Genomic DNA, 14584 nt, shown 5'->3' on the forward strand with positions numbered 1-14584 from the left:
AAAGGCCTAAAAGTGATTGATATTCATTGTGAGATCTGTGCAGTTTACAGAGAAAACATTATGAGTGATTGAATGGTAAGAAAGTAGGTGAGAGCATTTAAAGATGGCCGCACAAATGTGCATGATGAAAAACAGAGTAGGCATCCTTCGGTCTTTAATGAAAGTTTGGTACAGGAAGTGGACAATAAGGTGAGAGAAAACAGACACTTTACAATTTCCTCCTTGCGTGATGACTTTCCTAATGTTTCTCGTAGTGTGGCATTGTGACTGAGCACTTGAATTACCGAAAATTGTGCGCACGTTGGGTACCGAAAATGTTGACAGATGTGCACAAAACCAAATGTTTAGACAGTGCATTGGCTTTCCTTGAGCGGTACCACAACGACGGTGATGATGATTTCTTAAGCCAAATAGTTACTGGCGATGAAACATGGGTGGCCTACGTCACACCAGAATCAAAGCAACAGCCCATGAAATGGCAGCATTCAGATTCACCCAGAACATTGAAGTTTAATTTCTGCCCAGAAAATCAGGTGCACAGTTTTTTGGGACAGAAACGGAGTATTGCTTGTGGAATTTCTGCCTCGTAATGAGACAATCAATGCAGCAGCTTACTGTAAGACATTGCACAATCTGCGCCGTTCAATTCCGAACAAAAGACGTGGCAAGTTGAGCAAGGGCATTGTTTTGCTGCAAGGCAATGCCCATCTGCATGTGACAAATCAGACCAAAGATCTCATCACATCTTTTCGATGGGAAACTCTAGATCATCCTCCGTACAGCCCCGATCTTGCGCCCAGTGACAATAATCTGTTCCTGCACTTGAAGAAACACCTGTGCGGTCAGCGCCTTCAAGACGACGATGAAGTCAAAACAGTGGTGATGCAGTGGTTAACAAGCCAGGCGACAGACTTCTATAAGGAGGGTATTCAAAAACTGGTACAACATTATGACAAGTGCCTCAATATTGATGGAAATTATGTAGAAAAGTTGATTAAGGTACAGGCTTTCATGTAAAAATAAATTATTGAGATATCTTAGCACGTCTTTTTTTAATTTCAAAATGGTACTTACATAAAAAACACACCTCGTACCAATATTATCCACCACACTGCTCAAGTATCCATACAAGAGTCTTCAGACCAGCTACAAAGCAGACCTGTCCCCTTGTAGTGCGAGGTATGCAACTCCTCAAGATTGCAGCTTTTCATAGGTTCAAGAGTCAGCTGACTGAGGGTGACATCTCATTGAATTATTTAAGGAGAGCACGAAGAGATCATAGCAGTGGGTCTTGATTTTATAGGCCAACCCACTAGAAGTATAGTTGTATAGGAGACAAGTCAGGAGGAGATGGAGTAATTCACATTCACTGCTGCATAGTGAATAGAAGTCTCTTGACCAACCCCTTGAGATGTTGCCCACACAATAGCAAAGCATTTTGACAGACTTAACACTTTCGTCTGTCAGATTCAACTCCTCAGAGTGATTGATGAGAGAGGTTGTTGCAACTTTAGTTCAACCAATGATCAGCAGGTCTTTGTCCATATTGAACTGGATTGTGTGAAGCACGTGATACATAACCTGGTCACAGTGTGAGACAATACAGCAAGTTGCAACATCTCTCAGGAATAAGTAAAGATGTCCTAACCCTCTTTAATTATCTTTATCTGACAGGAAAGTTGCCCAACTCATGAATGGGAAGCCATTTTCATCACCCTCCCAGAAGCTGAGTCCAATTAGCTCCTTGTCAATTGTGTTGGATATATGTAGGAGTGGGTGGTCAGCTGTCACCGTTTCTGCGTCTAAGATTCTAGAAAGTCCCTTAGTGACTTTTAGTGTGGTTTCAGGGAGTATCATTCTACCTCCAAAAACCTTACCAGTATCACTTCACCTCTAAAAACCTGTTCCCACTGGAAGGGTCTGTACAGCAGCCTTTGCTGTGAAGATATCATTAAGCGATATAATTTTTGACATTGCAAAGGCCTATTATATACTACATTGAGGTGTGATATCCATAGGTAACTCCTTGAATGGGGCTTCTGAGGCTATATTCTCATCTGTATAGAATACTTCCTGTCCTAATGTTGTTTTAAATAGTGGTGTCTGTGACCACATGTATGAACACTTTGATCAAGAGAACAGTGTCCTTCAGTGTCAGCAGTAAGAAATCCTCCCCAGTGTGTGTTGTTTGGGGCCGAGTTCTCCACCTTTGTTTCCTCTTCCAGCCTTGCAGTAACAACTTCTCCTTTGCATCTAATGATAAGAGTAACTGACATAGAAGACAGGTTTTAACTTTTCAACTGTAAAGTCTGAGCATGTCCTTTTTAACCATTCATGTTCTGTTTTACAATTGTGTGAACTGATGTTGAGGGACACATTGCTTTCACACCAGTGGAAATACATCAGTTATGACTGTGAGAGATTGGACATTCTTGGGCCCTTTGTGGAGAACTGACTGCGTTTTATAGAGATGAGTGTGGCTTGTTTTAAAGTGCCATGTCAATGTTTGAGCATATTATTATTCCCAGAATTGGTTTGGATTTCAGAAATTTTAAGAATAAATGCATTCCAAATTTAACGTCCTGTCCATACGAAAAAATCTTCACTTCATTCTTGTAAGAAGTAACTTCAGAAGATAGTTACATTAACAATTATATGTCACTTGTGGTTCGTTAGGTCACTGTTGACATCTGGACAAATCCTTGACCAGCAGAACTATCAACTGAGAACTCCATGACAGTCTATGTATTAACATTTGTAGTAAAACATTTTTGTCTATAAAGTTCATGTACTTGTTGTGCAACCATTTATATAAAATGGACTCATGCTTTGTAAACCTCAACATCCTGTAATTTTGTGCAAATAAATTACATTCACAAATAGTGTGACATCACAACTATAAAGATTTTGCAAATAAACTTTCAGTTCTCTCTCTCTCTCTCTCTCTCTCTCTCTCTCTCTCTCTCTCTCTCTTGTGTGGCATTGCTTTCCTAAAGATTCAGATATGTGGGATTAATTGTTGTTGAAGGAAAAAGAGTACTTCTGTTCTCTGTTTTTAGCAAAGTTCTTGTCGGAAATGACCAGTATGATTTATATTAAGGCAGCGTCAATGTACTTGAAAGTATTGGTGGAAGTAAACTTTAAAACTTCACTTGCCACAGACAGCTTTCTCATGTAAGATAAAAAATATGACTAACAAGTTTGTGTTAGTAAATTGAGTGATATTGATAAAAAAAACTTCATTTGATGCTTTCTCTACTTCTAATTTAAAAAGCATACTGAGACTTCTGATGTTTTAGGTTGGAGCACTTACGGATGCATCAGCAGCATAAAGGCCATGAAGCCATGCATGCTGAAATGATCCTTATACTGGCTGTAACACTAGTTGTAGCCCAAGTAGCATTGGTTGAGTGGAAGAAACGTCATTTTCGTTCCTATCAGGTACTTTTCTTACTGTTACATTCTTCATTCAGCTAACATTAAAATACTAAAGGAAAAAAAAAGAAAAAAAATTCTGTAAGTCGTGTATATTGATTCCTTGCATCTCATAGATTTTATTTCTTTGTAAGAATCCATACTGAGAACTAATAATATATTGATCTTTTTAGGAGATGGAAATGGGGGCATGAAGACTTCTTCCTAAATTTTAAAAATACATTTTGTGTTCAAATGTGGCCACTTAATTTATTGTTCACCTGAGCTCAATGTACTATCATTACAGTATTTAATCTTTGATAATGCTTTCCTCTAAGTTCTGATTCATGGAATTTGAAATATATTTCAATTTATCCTTAAGTTGGGTGGCGGACAATGTTTGCTCACTTTTTGTGAAAACTGGTCAGATACACGATTGGCAAGTTCATCGCAAAACTGATGTTTTGGAGTGGATGCTCACCTAAGGGTGTCTTCCAGTTTGTACATTCTGACCCTCTTCCTTTGCTGATGTAATAAATGTGCATAATTTAAACTGTCTCTTACCGCTAGTCTAGCATATATTTCCCTAATCCACACTATCATTATGTCTTCTTGTAATAATCACTTGGTCTATTCCCTGTCAAAACGTGGGTAGTTCATTAATAAACAAATGGGATGGGAACCAAAAAGCATACAGAATCAGAGAAACAAACAACAGTTGATTGCAAACTGATTGGGACAAACAGTGACTTGGCTGATCTATTTACTGGAGAAATGGAAAGTTTTTGGGTTTGGAGGAGATGGAACAGCAGGGGGAGGGGGGGGGGGGATCACATCAGTTTGAACTTGAAGGAGCCTGCAAGGGAGATTTTAAAGTCAGACCACTAGAAACAAAGTTGAGAAAAAAAGTGTTCAATGAAAATATAGTCATTGTAGTACAGAAAGGAGTACTGGAAAGTTACAATAATGGAGGGAATAAAGTTAGCTGCTTACTGTATCTTTGATGCATTGAGTGTTCGCAGGCAAATAAACAAGACACAAAGTTTTTCTAAGCTTTCAGACTCAGAGATAACTATCAGAAACATAAAAACTCAGTTACACTGCCAAGCACTGCAGCCTGACTGGGATGGGGGGCTGTGCCAGGTGCAGTGAATAAGAGGAATAACAGAGGCAGAAAAGGAATGAATAGGAACATGGTAACAGTGAGCCTATGTGGTTCAGAAAGCAGAAGTTGCATGTGGAAAACTGTAAAGTTGATGAAATTGCATGTTCAGGAAACAATGTTCTGAAAGAGAGTGTTGGGAGGAAAGGAGATCAGAGCGCCAGGATGGCCATGGAGAGAAAACTGTGTTTGTTGTTTAAAGGAGTAAAGGAGCAATAGATGTGGAGCAGGGAATAGTGAAGACTGATGCTAGGAGGAAAATAGGATCAAAGGCTGTGTTGTGGAGACAATTACAGTCTGTATAACTCACAGAAGGGGAGAGGGCACCTAGACGGCCCCATTTATGAAGCCGCTGTTGAAGTGAAACATGTTCTGCTCAGCATTGTGTTCTACTACTGTGTGTTCAGCTTTGCCCTTGACCACATTTTGGTAAGTGGCTTGCATACAAGTGGACAATTAGTTGACAACCATGCACACACAAATTATACAGAAGTTACTGTAGAGTGGGCATGTGACATGATTGCAGCAGATGGCCCTGGCTCTGACAGGGTAGGATAAGCTAGTGACAGAACTGACAGATGGATCTTTCCCAAGGAGATGACCCATGTGGCAAGGGGTTGAGAGGAAGTATAGTGCAAAGCTGAAACCAAGAATGTTCCACAGTGTGGATATGTGGCCTAATACCATTGTGAGAGGTGGGAAGAATTATCCTAATTTTAGGACTCGAAGGAAAACAGTTAAAGTTCTGACAGAGGAGGGATATTGAGTAACAAGTGGATACCTCATTTGCAGCTGGTTAGTGTGGGTGGTTTAAGAATTAAGGGCATATGTGGATATGGCATAAGAGATCTCTTTGCATCCTAGGCTTGGAGTTTAATCCTTGGCTGTGAAGGCCTTTGTAAAACCTTCAGCGTACAGGACAAGGGATTCTTTGTCACAGCAGATACACTTTCCATGAATGGTAGACTGTATGGGAGGGGCATTTTAGTGTGGAAGGGTTGGCAGTTATTAGACTGTTCATACACGGTGTGCTCTACATGGCTGGAAATTTTCACGGAGCCATCAGCAGGCTGGAGGTCAACACCCAAGAAGGGAGTCTGTTGAACTGATAATGAATAGGTGAAGAAGAGAAGTTGTTAAAGTTGCAAAGGAATGAGTATAGAGTGTCAGCCCTGGGTTCAGAGCATGAAAATATAATTAACGATCTCGAATCAGACAACTTATGTAGGATATTGGGTAGATAAGAAGCGTTCCTTCAGAGGTGACTGAGACTAATGAGAATGCCGAGCTGGTGACCAGCCACAAAGATATGCTCCCTTCATCACTCGTTACCACACATAAGGAACAGCTCATTGCATTCACTGCCATGTCTTCGGCTACTTCTTGTAGAGCTCTAACATGGTAAATATTCTCATCATTACTGTCTGTGCCGCCCTCCCCCCCCTTACAAAGTGATATTCCAGCACCTATCCATTTTTCTCTCCTATTCCCAACCAATATTTTCTGCCGGGGTCAACAGTGGCAAGCGAGTGCTCGTGGATTGCTAATACTGGAAAGTCATTTATAATTGTTCTATTTTTCAAATATTCTAAAAACAATTGAGTTGTTGTTATGCTACCTACCAAACAAAAGAAAGCAAATGATACTCTTTGGAAACTTTAATACTAATTTTCTGAAAGATTCACGTAAAAGTAACTGTTTGGAAATGCTCTGTAACACTTGTAATGTGAGTTCTGTTGTTGGTTTTTCCCACCAGAATTACACAGGAAAGCAGTACACTGATAGACAAACTATTTGTCGGTGAACAGTTAGTCAAGTGATATAAATGTTTATCCAGTAGTGGGTCGCCTCACTGACCATGGTGCACAACTGCTGTTACTAATCAAGTTACCTGGTTACAGTGAAGTAGTATCATGGAAAACAGTTTGAGTAATTGATGTACTGACAACCGAAAGTTTCGGGGCAGCCTGACAGGAAGCTAACTGGACAGATGTGTATAATATGGTGGATGTTAATTTCAATTATTCCCTCTCTCTGTAATTGTCTCAAGTTTCCTGCCACTAATAACTTCATACCATGATGTGGATTTTACCCATTCTCTATTTATTTGCTACTGTAAAGCTAGTGTTCTCGAAGAGAATTTGTAATCTTTTGGCCCTTTACTGAAACAAAAATATTGTTGCTCTTTCTGTATGTATGTAACCCTATAGTTCTATAATTGATACAAATTAACAACTAAATTCTTGTTTTCAGTTTATTACTTTGCTGGCATTGTGGATAATTCCACAGGTCATGTCACTACAAAATCGATGGTGGCGCTTCATTTTCTTTTGGCTACTTTTTTCCTGTATAACAGGATTTATTGTTCGAAAAGCTATGCAAAAACCAATACTGGGAACAACCCCAAGGTGAGAATTGATCAATTTAGTGGTTGTTAGCATGTGTAAACAAATAGCAAGTGCAACAGTTAATCATGTTCTTTACACATAATGTATAATGAAAAACAAAAAAAGTGTGTGTGTGTGTGTGTGTGTGTGTGTGTGTGTGTGTGTGTGTGTGTCTGTCTGTCTGTCTGTCTGTCTGTTTGTCTCAAAAATGAAGCACCTTTTCTCATTCACTATACTGCTACTCACAGTTATAATGGATAGTATATAATATTCTAATAGTTTATACTGAAAGTGTGTTTTTGGAGTATTAGTTAAATGGATTCATTGAAGACAGTTGATGATGTATGTGTATTTGCTCTCTTTGGAACAACAGTTGCTGCAGAAAAATTCAGAAACTCATAATGAAAAGTATTGTCTTCAGTGTCTTAAAAAAAAAAAAAAAGCCTTTCATTGTATGACACTAGGTTGTCTATAGATACTCAACCTGGATGATTTTGGTATAGTGCCCAGATTTGCATTTTGTGTCAGTCATTAAGATTTGTTGGATATGTGGTCGAGTATGAATGGAAGAGCAGTCCACAGTTTACCACTGAGAACTAAATATAGTTATAATTAGTTCTCTAAAGAAATCGCTAAAACATATTTACCCCATTTCTCATTTTATTAGCAGTATACTGATAATAGATAGGAGAGCTGCCCTGATCGCTGAATGCTCATCTGCCACCCAAAACTTATGAATACTTACTAGAGTTGGCTCCTAGGTGTGCACATCTCACTCAGTGACATCCCCGATGAGCATTAGGATTTAGGTTTTTTGATGTAGGGGCCACATCAGCACCCTCATGTTCGTGGAATATTCCTCAAACCACTCTGACAAGATTCGAGAAAAGTTGTATGGTGCTTGTCTGATAGGACATATGGTTTACCTGAAGATAAATTAAGAGGTGCACTTGATTAGACAATGTTGTTGTTGTTGTTGTGGTCTTCAGTCCTGAGACTGGTTTGATGCAGCTCTCCATGCTACTCTATCCTGTGCAAGCTTCTTCATCTCCCAGTACCTACTGCAACCTACATCCTTCTGAATCTGCGTAGTGTATTCATCTCTTGGTCTCCCTCTACGATTTTTACCCTCCACGGTGCCCTCCAATGCTAAATTGGTGATCCCTTGATGCCTCAAAACATGTCCTACCAACCGATCCCTTCTTCTAGTCAAGTTGTGCCACAAACTTCTCTTCTCCCCAATCCTATTCAATACCTCCTCATTAGTTACGTGATCTACCCACCTTATCTTCAGCATTCTTCTGTAGCACCACATTTCGAAAGCTTCTATTCTCTTCTTGTCCAAACTAGTTATCGTCCATGTTTCATTTCCATACATGGCTACACTCCATACAAATACTTTCAGAAACGACTTCCTGACACATAAATCTATACTCGATGTTAACAAATTTCTGTTCTTGAGAAACGCTTTCCTTGCCATTGCCAGTCTACATTTTATATCCTCTCTACTTCGACTATCATCAGTTATTTTACTCCCTAAATAGCAAAACTCCTTTACTACTTTAAGTGTCTCATTTCCTAATCTAATTCCCTCAGCATCACCCGACTTAATTTGACTACATTCCATTATCCTCGTTTTGCTTTTGTTGATGTTCATCTTATATCCTCCTTTCAAGACCGAGCGAGGTGGTGCAGTGGTTAGACACTGGACTCGCATTCGGAAGTACGACGGTTCAATCCCACGTCCGGCCATTCTGATTTAGGTTTTCCGTGATTTCCCTAAATCACTCCAGGCAAATGCCGGGATGATTCCTCTGAAAGGGCACGGCCGACTTCCTTCACCATCCTTCCCTAATCCGATGAGACCGATGACCACGCTGTCTAGTCTCCTTCCCCAAACCAACCAACCAACCTCCTTTCAAGACACTGTCCATTCCGTTCAACTGCTCTTCCAAGTCCTTTGCTGTCTCTGACAGAATTACAATGTCATCGGCGAACCTCAAAGTTTTTACTTCTTCTCCATGAATTTTAATACCTACTCCGAATTTTTCTTTTGTTTCCTTTACTGCTTGCTCAATATACAGATTGAATAACATCGGAGAGAGGCTACAACTCTGTCTCGCTCCTTTCCCAACCACTGCTTCCCTTTCATGCCCCTCGACTCTTATAACTGCCATCTGGTTTCTGTACAAATTGTAAATAGCCTTTCGCTCCCTGTATTTTACCCCTGCCACCTATAGAATTTGAAAGAGAGTATTCCAGTCAACATTGTCAAAAGCTTTCTCTAAGTCTACAAATGCTAGAAACGTAGGTTTGCCTTTTCTTAATCTTTCTTCTAAGATAAGTCGTAAGGTTAGTATTGCCTCACGTGTTTCCAACATTTCTACGGAATCCAAACTGATCTTCCCCGAGGTCCGCTTCTACCAGTTTTTCCATTCGTCTGTAAAGAATTCGAGTTAGTATTTTGCAGCTGTGACTTATTAAACTGATAGTTCGGTAATTTTCACATCTGTCAACACCTGCTTTCTTTGGGATTGGAATTATTATATTCTTCTTGAAGTCTGAGGGTATTTCGCCTGTCTCATACATCGTGCTCACCAGATGGTAGAGTTTTGTCATGACTGGCTCTCCCGAGGCCATCAGTAGTTCTAATGGAATGTTGTCTACTCCCGGGGCCTTGTTTCGACTCAGGTCTTTCAGTGCTCTGTCAAACTCTTCACGCAGTATCTTATCTCCCATTTCATCTTCATCTACATCCTCTTCCATTTCCATAATATTGTCCTCAAGAACATCGCCCTTGTATAAACCCCTCTATATACTCCTTCCACCTTTCTGCCTTCCCTTCTTTGCTTAGAATTGGGTTTCCATCTGAGCTCTTGATATTCATAAAAGTGGTTCTCTTCTCTCCAAAGATCTCTTTAATTTTCCTGTAGGCAGTATCTATCTTACCCCTAGTGAGACAAGCCTCTACATCCTTATATTTGTCCTCTAGCCATCCCTGCTTAGCCATTTTTCACTTCCTGTCGATATCATTTTTGAGACGTTTGTATTCCTTTTTGCCTACTTCATTTACTGCATTTTTATATCTTCTCCTTTCATCAATTAAATTCAATATTTCTTCTGTTACCCAAGGATTTCTACTAGCCCTCGTCTTTTTACCTACTTGATCGTCTGCTGCCTTCACTACTTATCCCTCAGAGCTACCCATTCTTCTTCTACTGTATTTCTTTCCCCCATTCCTGTCAATTGTTCCCTTATGCACTCCCTGAAACTCTCTACAACCTCTGGTTCTTTCAGTTCATCCAGGTCCCATCTCCTTAAATTCCCACCTTTTTGCAGTTTCTTCAGTTGCAATCTGCAGTTCATAACCAATAGATTATGGTTAGAATCCACATCTGCCCCAGGAAATGTCTCACAATTTACAACCTGGTTGCTAAATCTCTGTCTTACCATTATATAATCTATCTGATACCTTTTAGTATCTCCAGGATTCTTCCCGGTATACAACCTTCTTTTATGATTCTTGAACCAAGTGTTAGCTATGATTAAGTTATGCTCTGTGCAAATTTCTACAAGGCGGCTTCCTCTTTCATTCCTTTCCCCCAATCCATATTCACCTACTATGTTTCCTTCTCTCCCTTTTCCTACTGACGAATTCCCGTCACCCATGACTATTAAATTTTCGTCTCCCTTCACTACCTGAATAATTTCTTTTATCTCGTCACACATTTTATCTATTTCTTCATCATCTGCAGAGCTAGTTGGGCATATAAACTTGTACTACTGTAGTAGGCATGGGCTTTGTGTCTATCTTGGCCACAATAATGCGTTCACTATGCTGTTCGTAGTAGCTAACCCGCTCTCCTATTTTTTTTATTCATTATTAAACCTACTCCTGCATTACCCCTATTTGATTTTGTATTTATAACCCTGTAATCACCTGACCAAAAGTCTTGTTCCTCCTGCCACCGAACTTCACTAATTCCCACTATATCTAACTTTAACCTATCCATTTCCCTTTTTAAATTTTCTAACCTACCTGCCCTATTAAGGGATCTGACATTCCACACTCCGATCTGTAGAACACCAGTTTTCTTTCCCCTGATAACGACGTCCTCCTGAGTAGTCCCCGCCCAGAGATCCGAATGGGGGACTGTTTTACCTCCGGAATATTTTACCCAAGAGGACGCCATCATCATTTAATCATACAGTAAAGCTGCATGTGGTTGCACCTACGGTACGGCCATCTGTATCGCTGAGGCACGCAAGCCTCCCTCCCAACGGCAAGGTCCATGGTTCATGGGGGGGATTGGACAATAGGATCCTATATTTTATACCATGTAAACATCTCCCACATGAGAACACCTCCATCACCTGTTGGCAGGCAGGACACATTGGCTCATGTAATTTCCAACATACTTGTATCTTGCTATCTGTGTGTACCAATAAAACACGAAGAGATGTTGAGAAGTATCAAACAAGCAGACCCCAATTCAGTCTTGACCTCTGATGATAACTCTGTGACATATTTTGAGGTCTGCTCAACTCTTGGCAATATTACTCTTCTTGTGGTAGCAATAAATCAGTATTATTCTTCTTCTGTAGTGCTACAGCCCTTGTTGAGCCTTGGCTGCTTCATCTACTTTCCTCCACTCTTAACAATTATTTTGCAACTCTTTTCCACCCCCAGCCTCCTATGTTGGTGAGATCTTCTATTACACCATCAATCCACCTTCTTCTAGGTCTCCCTTTCCATCTAGAGCAGTATTAGTGAACCTATTCCCTGCCACCCATTAGTGGGCATTTCAGTTTTCATGGAGGGTGGTAGGCAGTTGGGGGTTAAAGATATTTTCATTAGGTTTTCATAAAAAAATTGGCATAAAATATTTGGTAATTACTTATTATTACGAGGGGCATTTGAAATGTTCGAGAGATGGCACTACTGGCGTGTATCGAGATCATGTTTAGTTAGCATCTTTGGAAAGAACCATACCAAGTTTCAGCCATATTGATCTATTTCTTTGTGTTTGGCATTCATATGAATCCAGGAAGTAGAGTGATTGTCAAAAAATGGACGAAAAAGAATTTTGCGTGGTGATTAAACATTACGTTATGAAAGGCAAAACGCCTCAGGAGACTAAAGAGAAGCTTGATAAACATTATGGTGACTCTAAACCTTCGGTTAGAACAGTTTATAAGTGGTTTCAAAATTTTCGGAGTGGCCATATGGGCACAAGTGATGCTGAATGTTCTGGACGCCCTGTGAAGGTTACGTCTCCAGAAATCATTGATAAAATCCACGATATGGTGATGGATGACAGAAAAGTTAAGGTGCATGAGATTGCTAGTGCTGTGGGTATCTCAAATGTATGAGTACATAATATTTTGCATAAACATTTGGACATGAGAAAGTTATCCGCAAGATGGGTTCCGCGATTGCTCACGCTTGACCAAAAACGGGATCATGTGAAGTGTTGCAAGGATTGTTTGCAGCTGTTCAGGGAGAATCCGCAGGACTTTGCCTGTCATTTTGTCACTGTGGATGAAAGATGGATACATTAGTATACTCCTGAGACCAAATAACAATCTAAACAATGGGTAACCAAGGGAGAATCTGCACCAAAAAAGGCGAAGACCATTCCTTTGGCCGGAAAGGTTTGGCGACTGTCTTTTGGGATTTGCAAGGTATAATCCTCATCGACTATCTGAAAAGGGTATTACAGCTGCATATTATTCATCGTTATTGGACCGTTTGAAAACCGTGCTGCAAGAAAAACGCTGGGGATTGGACTGCAAAAAAGTCTTTTTCCATCACGACAATGCACCAGCACACACCTCAGCAGTTCAGCGTGGCCAGCCGGTGTGGCCAAGCGGTTCTAGGCACTTCAGTCTGGAACCATGCAACCGCTACTGTTGCAGGTTCGAATCCTGCCTCGGGCATGGATGTGTGTGATGTCCTTAGGTTAGTTAGGTTTAAGTAGTTCTAAGTTCTAAGGGACTGATGACCTCAGATGTTAAGTCCCATAGTGCTCAGAGCCAAGTTCAGCACACACCTCAGCAGTTGTGGTCACAAAATTAATGGAAATAGGATTCCAACTCGTTTCACATCCCCCCTATTCTCCGAACTTGGCTCCTTTGGACCACTATTTGTTCCCCAGTTTGAAGAAATGGCTGGTCGGATAAAGATTTTATTCAAATGAGGTGGAGATTGCAGCAACTAATAGCTGTTTTGCAGACTTGGACAATTCCTATTATTCAGAAGGGATCAACAAATTAGAACAGTGTTGGACAGTCTAAAAGGAGAGTGTGTCGAAAAATAAAAAAGGTTTACCCCAAACACTTAAGTAGTTTTTATTTTTGCACGGACTTTTCAAATGCCCCTCGTATATGCTTTAACTTGCTGCAGCTCTGCTTTATAAAGTGAGGTCCCTTTCCTACTTTATAGATCACACTGTGGAACCAACAGAGATACAAAAGTAGGTGGTAGGTAAAAAGGGTTGAGTACCCCTGGTCTAGAGCATGGATCATACCTTGCATCTCTTTCTTTCATATTCTATGCTAGCCATTGTATTTCTTGTGATAGGAATAAATCACTCTTTCCTACAAAGACATCATCTTATATGATTCCTTCCCCTCCTTTCCAACCTGAAGAAAGACTATGGCATTACTTGTATACTCAGTATTTTCAAGAGAACTTAAAACAAGAACTTTAATCAGCTTCATACAGTCCTTCCTTTCTCGATGCTTTTTAAATATAAGATCAGTGATACTCTTTTCAAAAGATTCAAGTGAAAGTGTAATGTCCATCAGCGTTAAGTTTTAAGCATTTTCAATCTATCAACAGCACATGTTCAGTACATAAGACCAAACTTTGGAACACACTCTTCTCTGCCTGCAGAGGTAGAGGAAGGAAGTGTCATTCTGCTGCATGCCAAGCGTTCAGTAATTCGTGGAAATGAGACTGTCAGTGTAGCAGCCAAGGAGTGGCACAATCCATTGTTTCACTGTGTCCATTCACCTCAGTTTTGCATCAGAGGTAGTGCATCAGCGAATAAATCATGCCTGTTGAATAGAGCCCTGCCCTCTAATGCATGAATTCCTCTTTTGACAAAAGGACCCAACAATGTTTGGCATCTGTGGTGTACAGATTTTTATACTCCATATTTTAACACCATGTTTGATATCATGACAAGAGAATAGCAATCAACTGATCTGCCTCCGTTTTTAGATTACATTGAGACAAGTATGTTTCTTTTTTTTTCTGCCTGACTTTGTACATTATTGTTGTTAAGATTGTAATGTTTCCAGAATGGCTGTCTCATCCTTGTTTATCCCAGTGATCGGCAAGCAAAAGTCTCGTTAGTGTACCATCATTTTACTCGTGTATGTTTGGGGGGCTAGGAGACGGAGTGTGAAATTGTGTGGCTCACATTTAAGTTTCAGGATTTTATTTGGTAGAATACAATTTTAAATATTTTAATCATATTTGTATTAAATTATATTAGTATGTATGTCAATGACCTCATTGTGGAGTACCATGTTCAAACAGCCATACTGCACACTGCATTGTGCTGTTGTTTGTGCTTCATTTTCAACTGTCATAAGTTTGATTTCTTACCAT

The 14584-nt window shown here is 40.0% G+C and overlaps 1 protein-coding gene across 1 annotated transcript in view; it reads left to right on the forward strand.

Annotated features, from left to right (window-relative positions):
- The window catches only part of LOC126412587 (RING finger protein 121), a 103910-nt gene that overhangs the window by 19922 nt on the left and 69404 nt on the right, over nt 1-14584 (forward strand). The window contains exons 3-4 of the mRNA XM_050082249.1: nt 3300-3441; nt 6830-6984. Of these exons, the coding sequence (XP_049938206.1) occupies nt 3300-3441; nt 6830-6984 (297 nt within the window). The remainder of the gene's footprint in view (nt 1-3299; nt 3442-6829; nt 6985-14584) is intronic.

This window comes from Schistocerca serialis, chromosome 7 (genome assembly GCF_023864345.2).
Source record: "Schistocerca serialis cubense isolate TAMUIC-IGC-003099 chromosome 7, iqSchSeri2.2, whole genome shotgun sequence".
NCBI classification, from domain to species: domain Eukaryota; kingdom Metazoa; phylum Arthropoda; class Insecta; order Orthoptera; family Acrididae; genus Schistocerca; species Schistocerca serialis.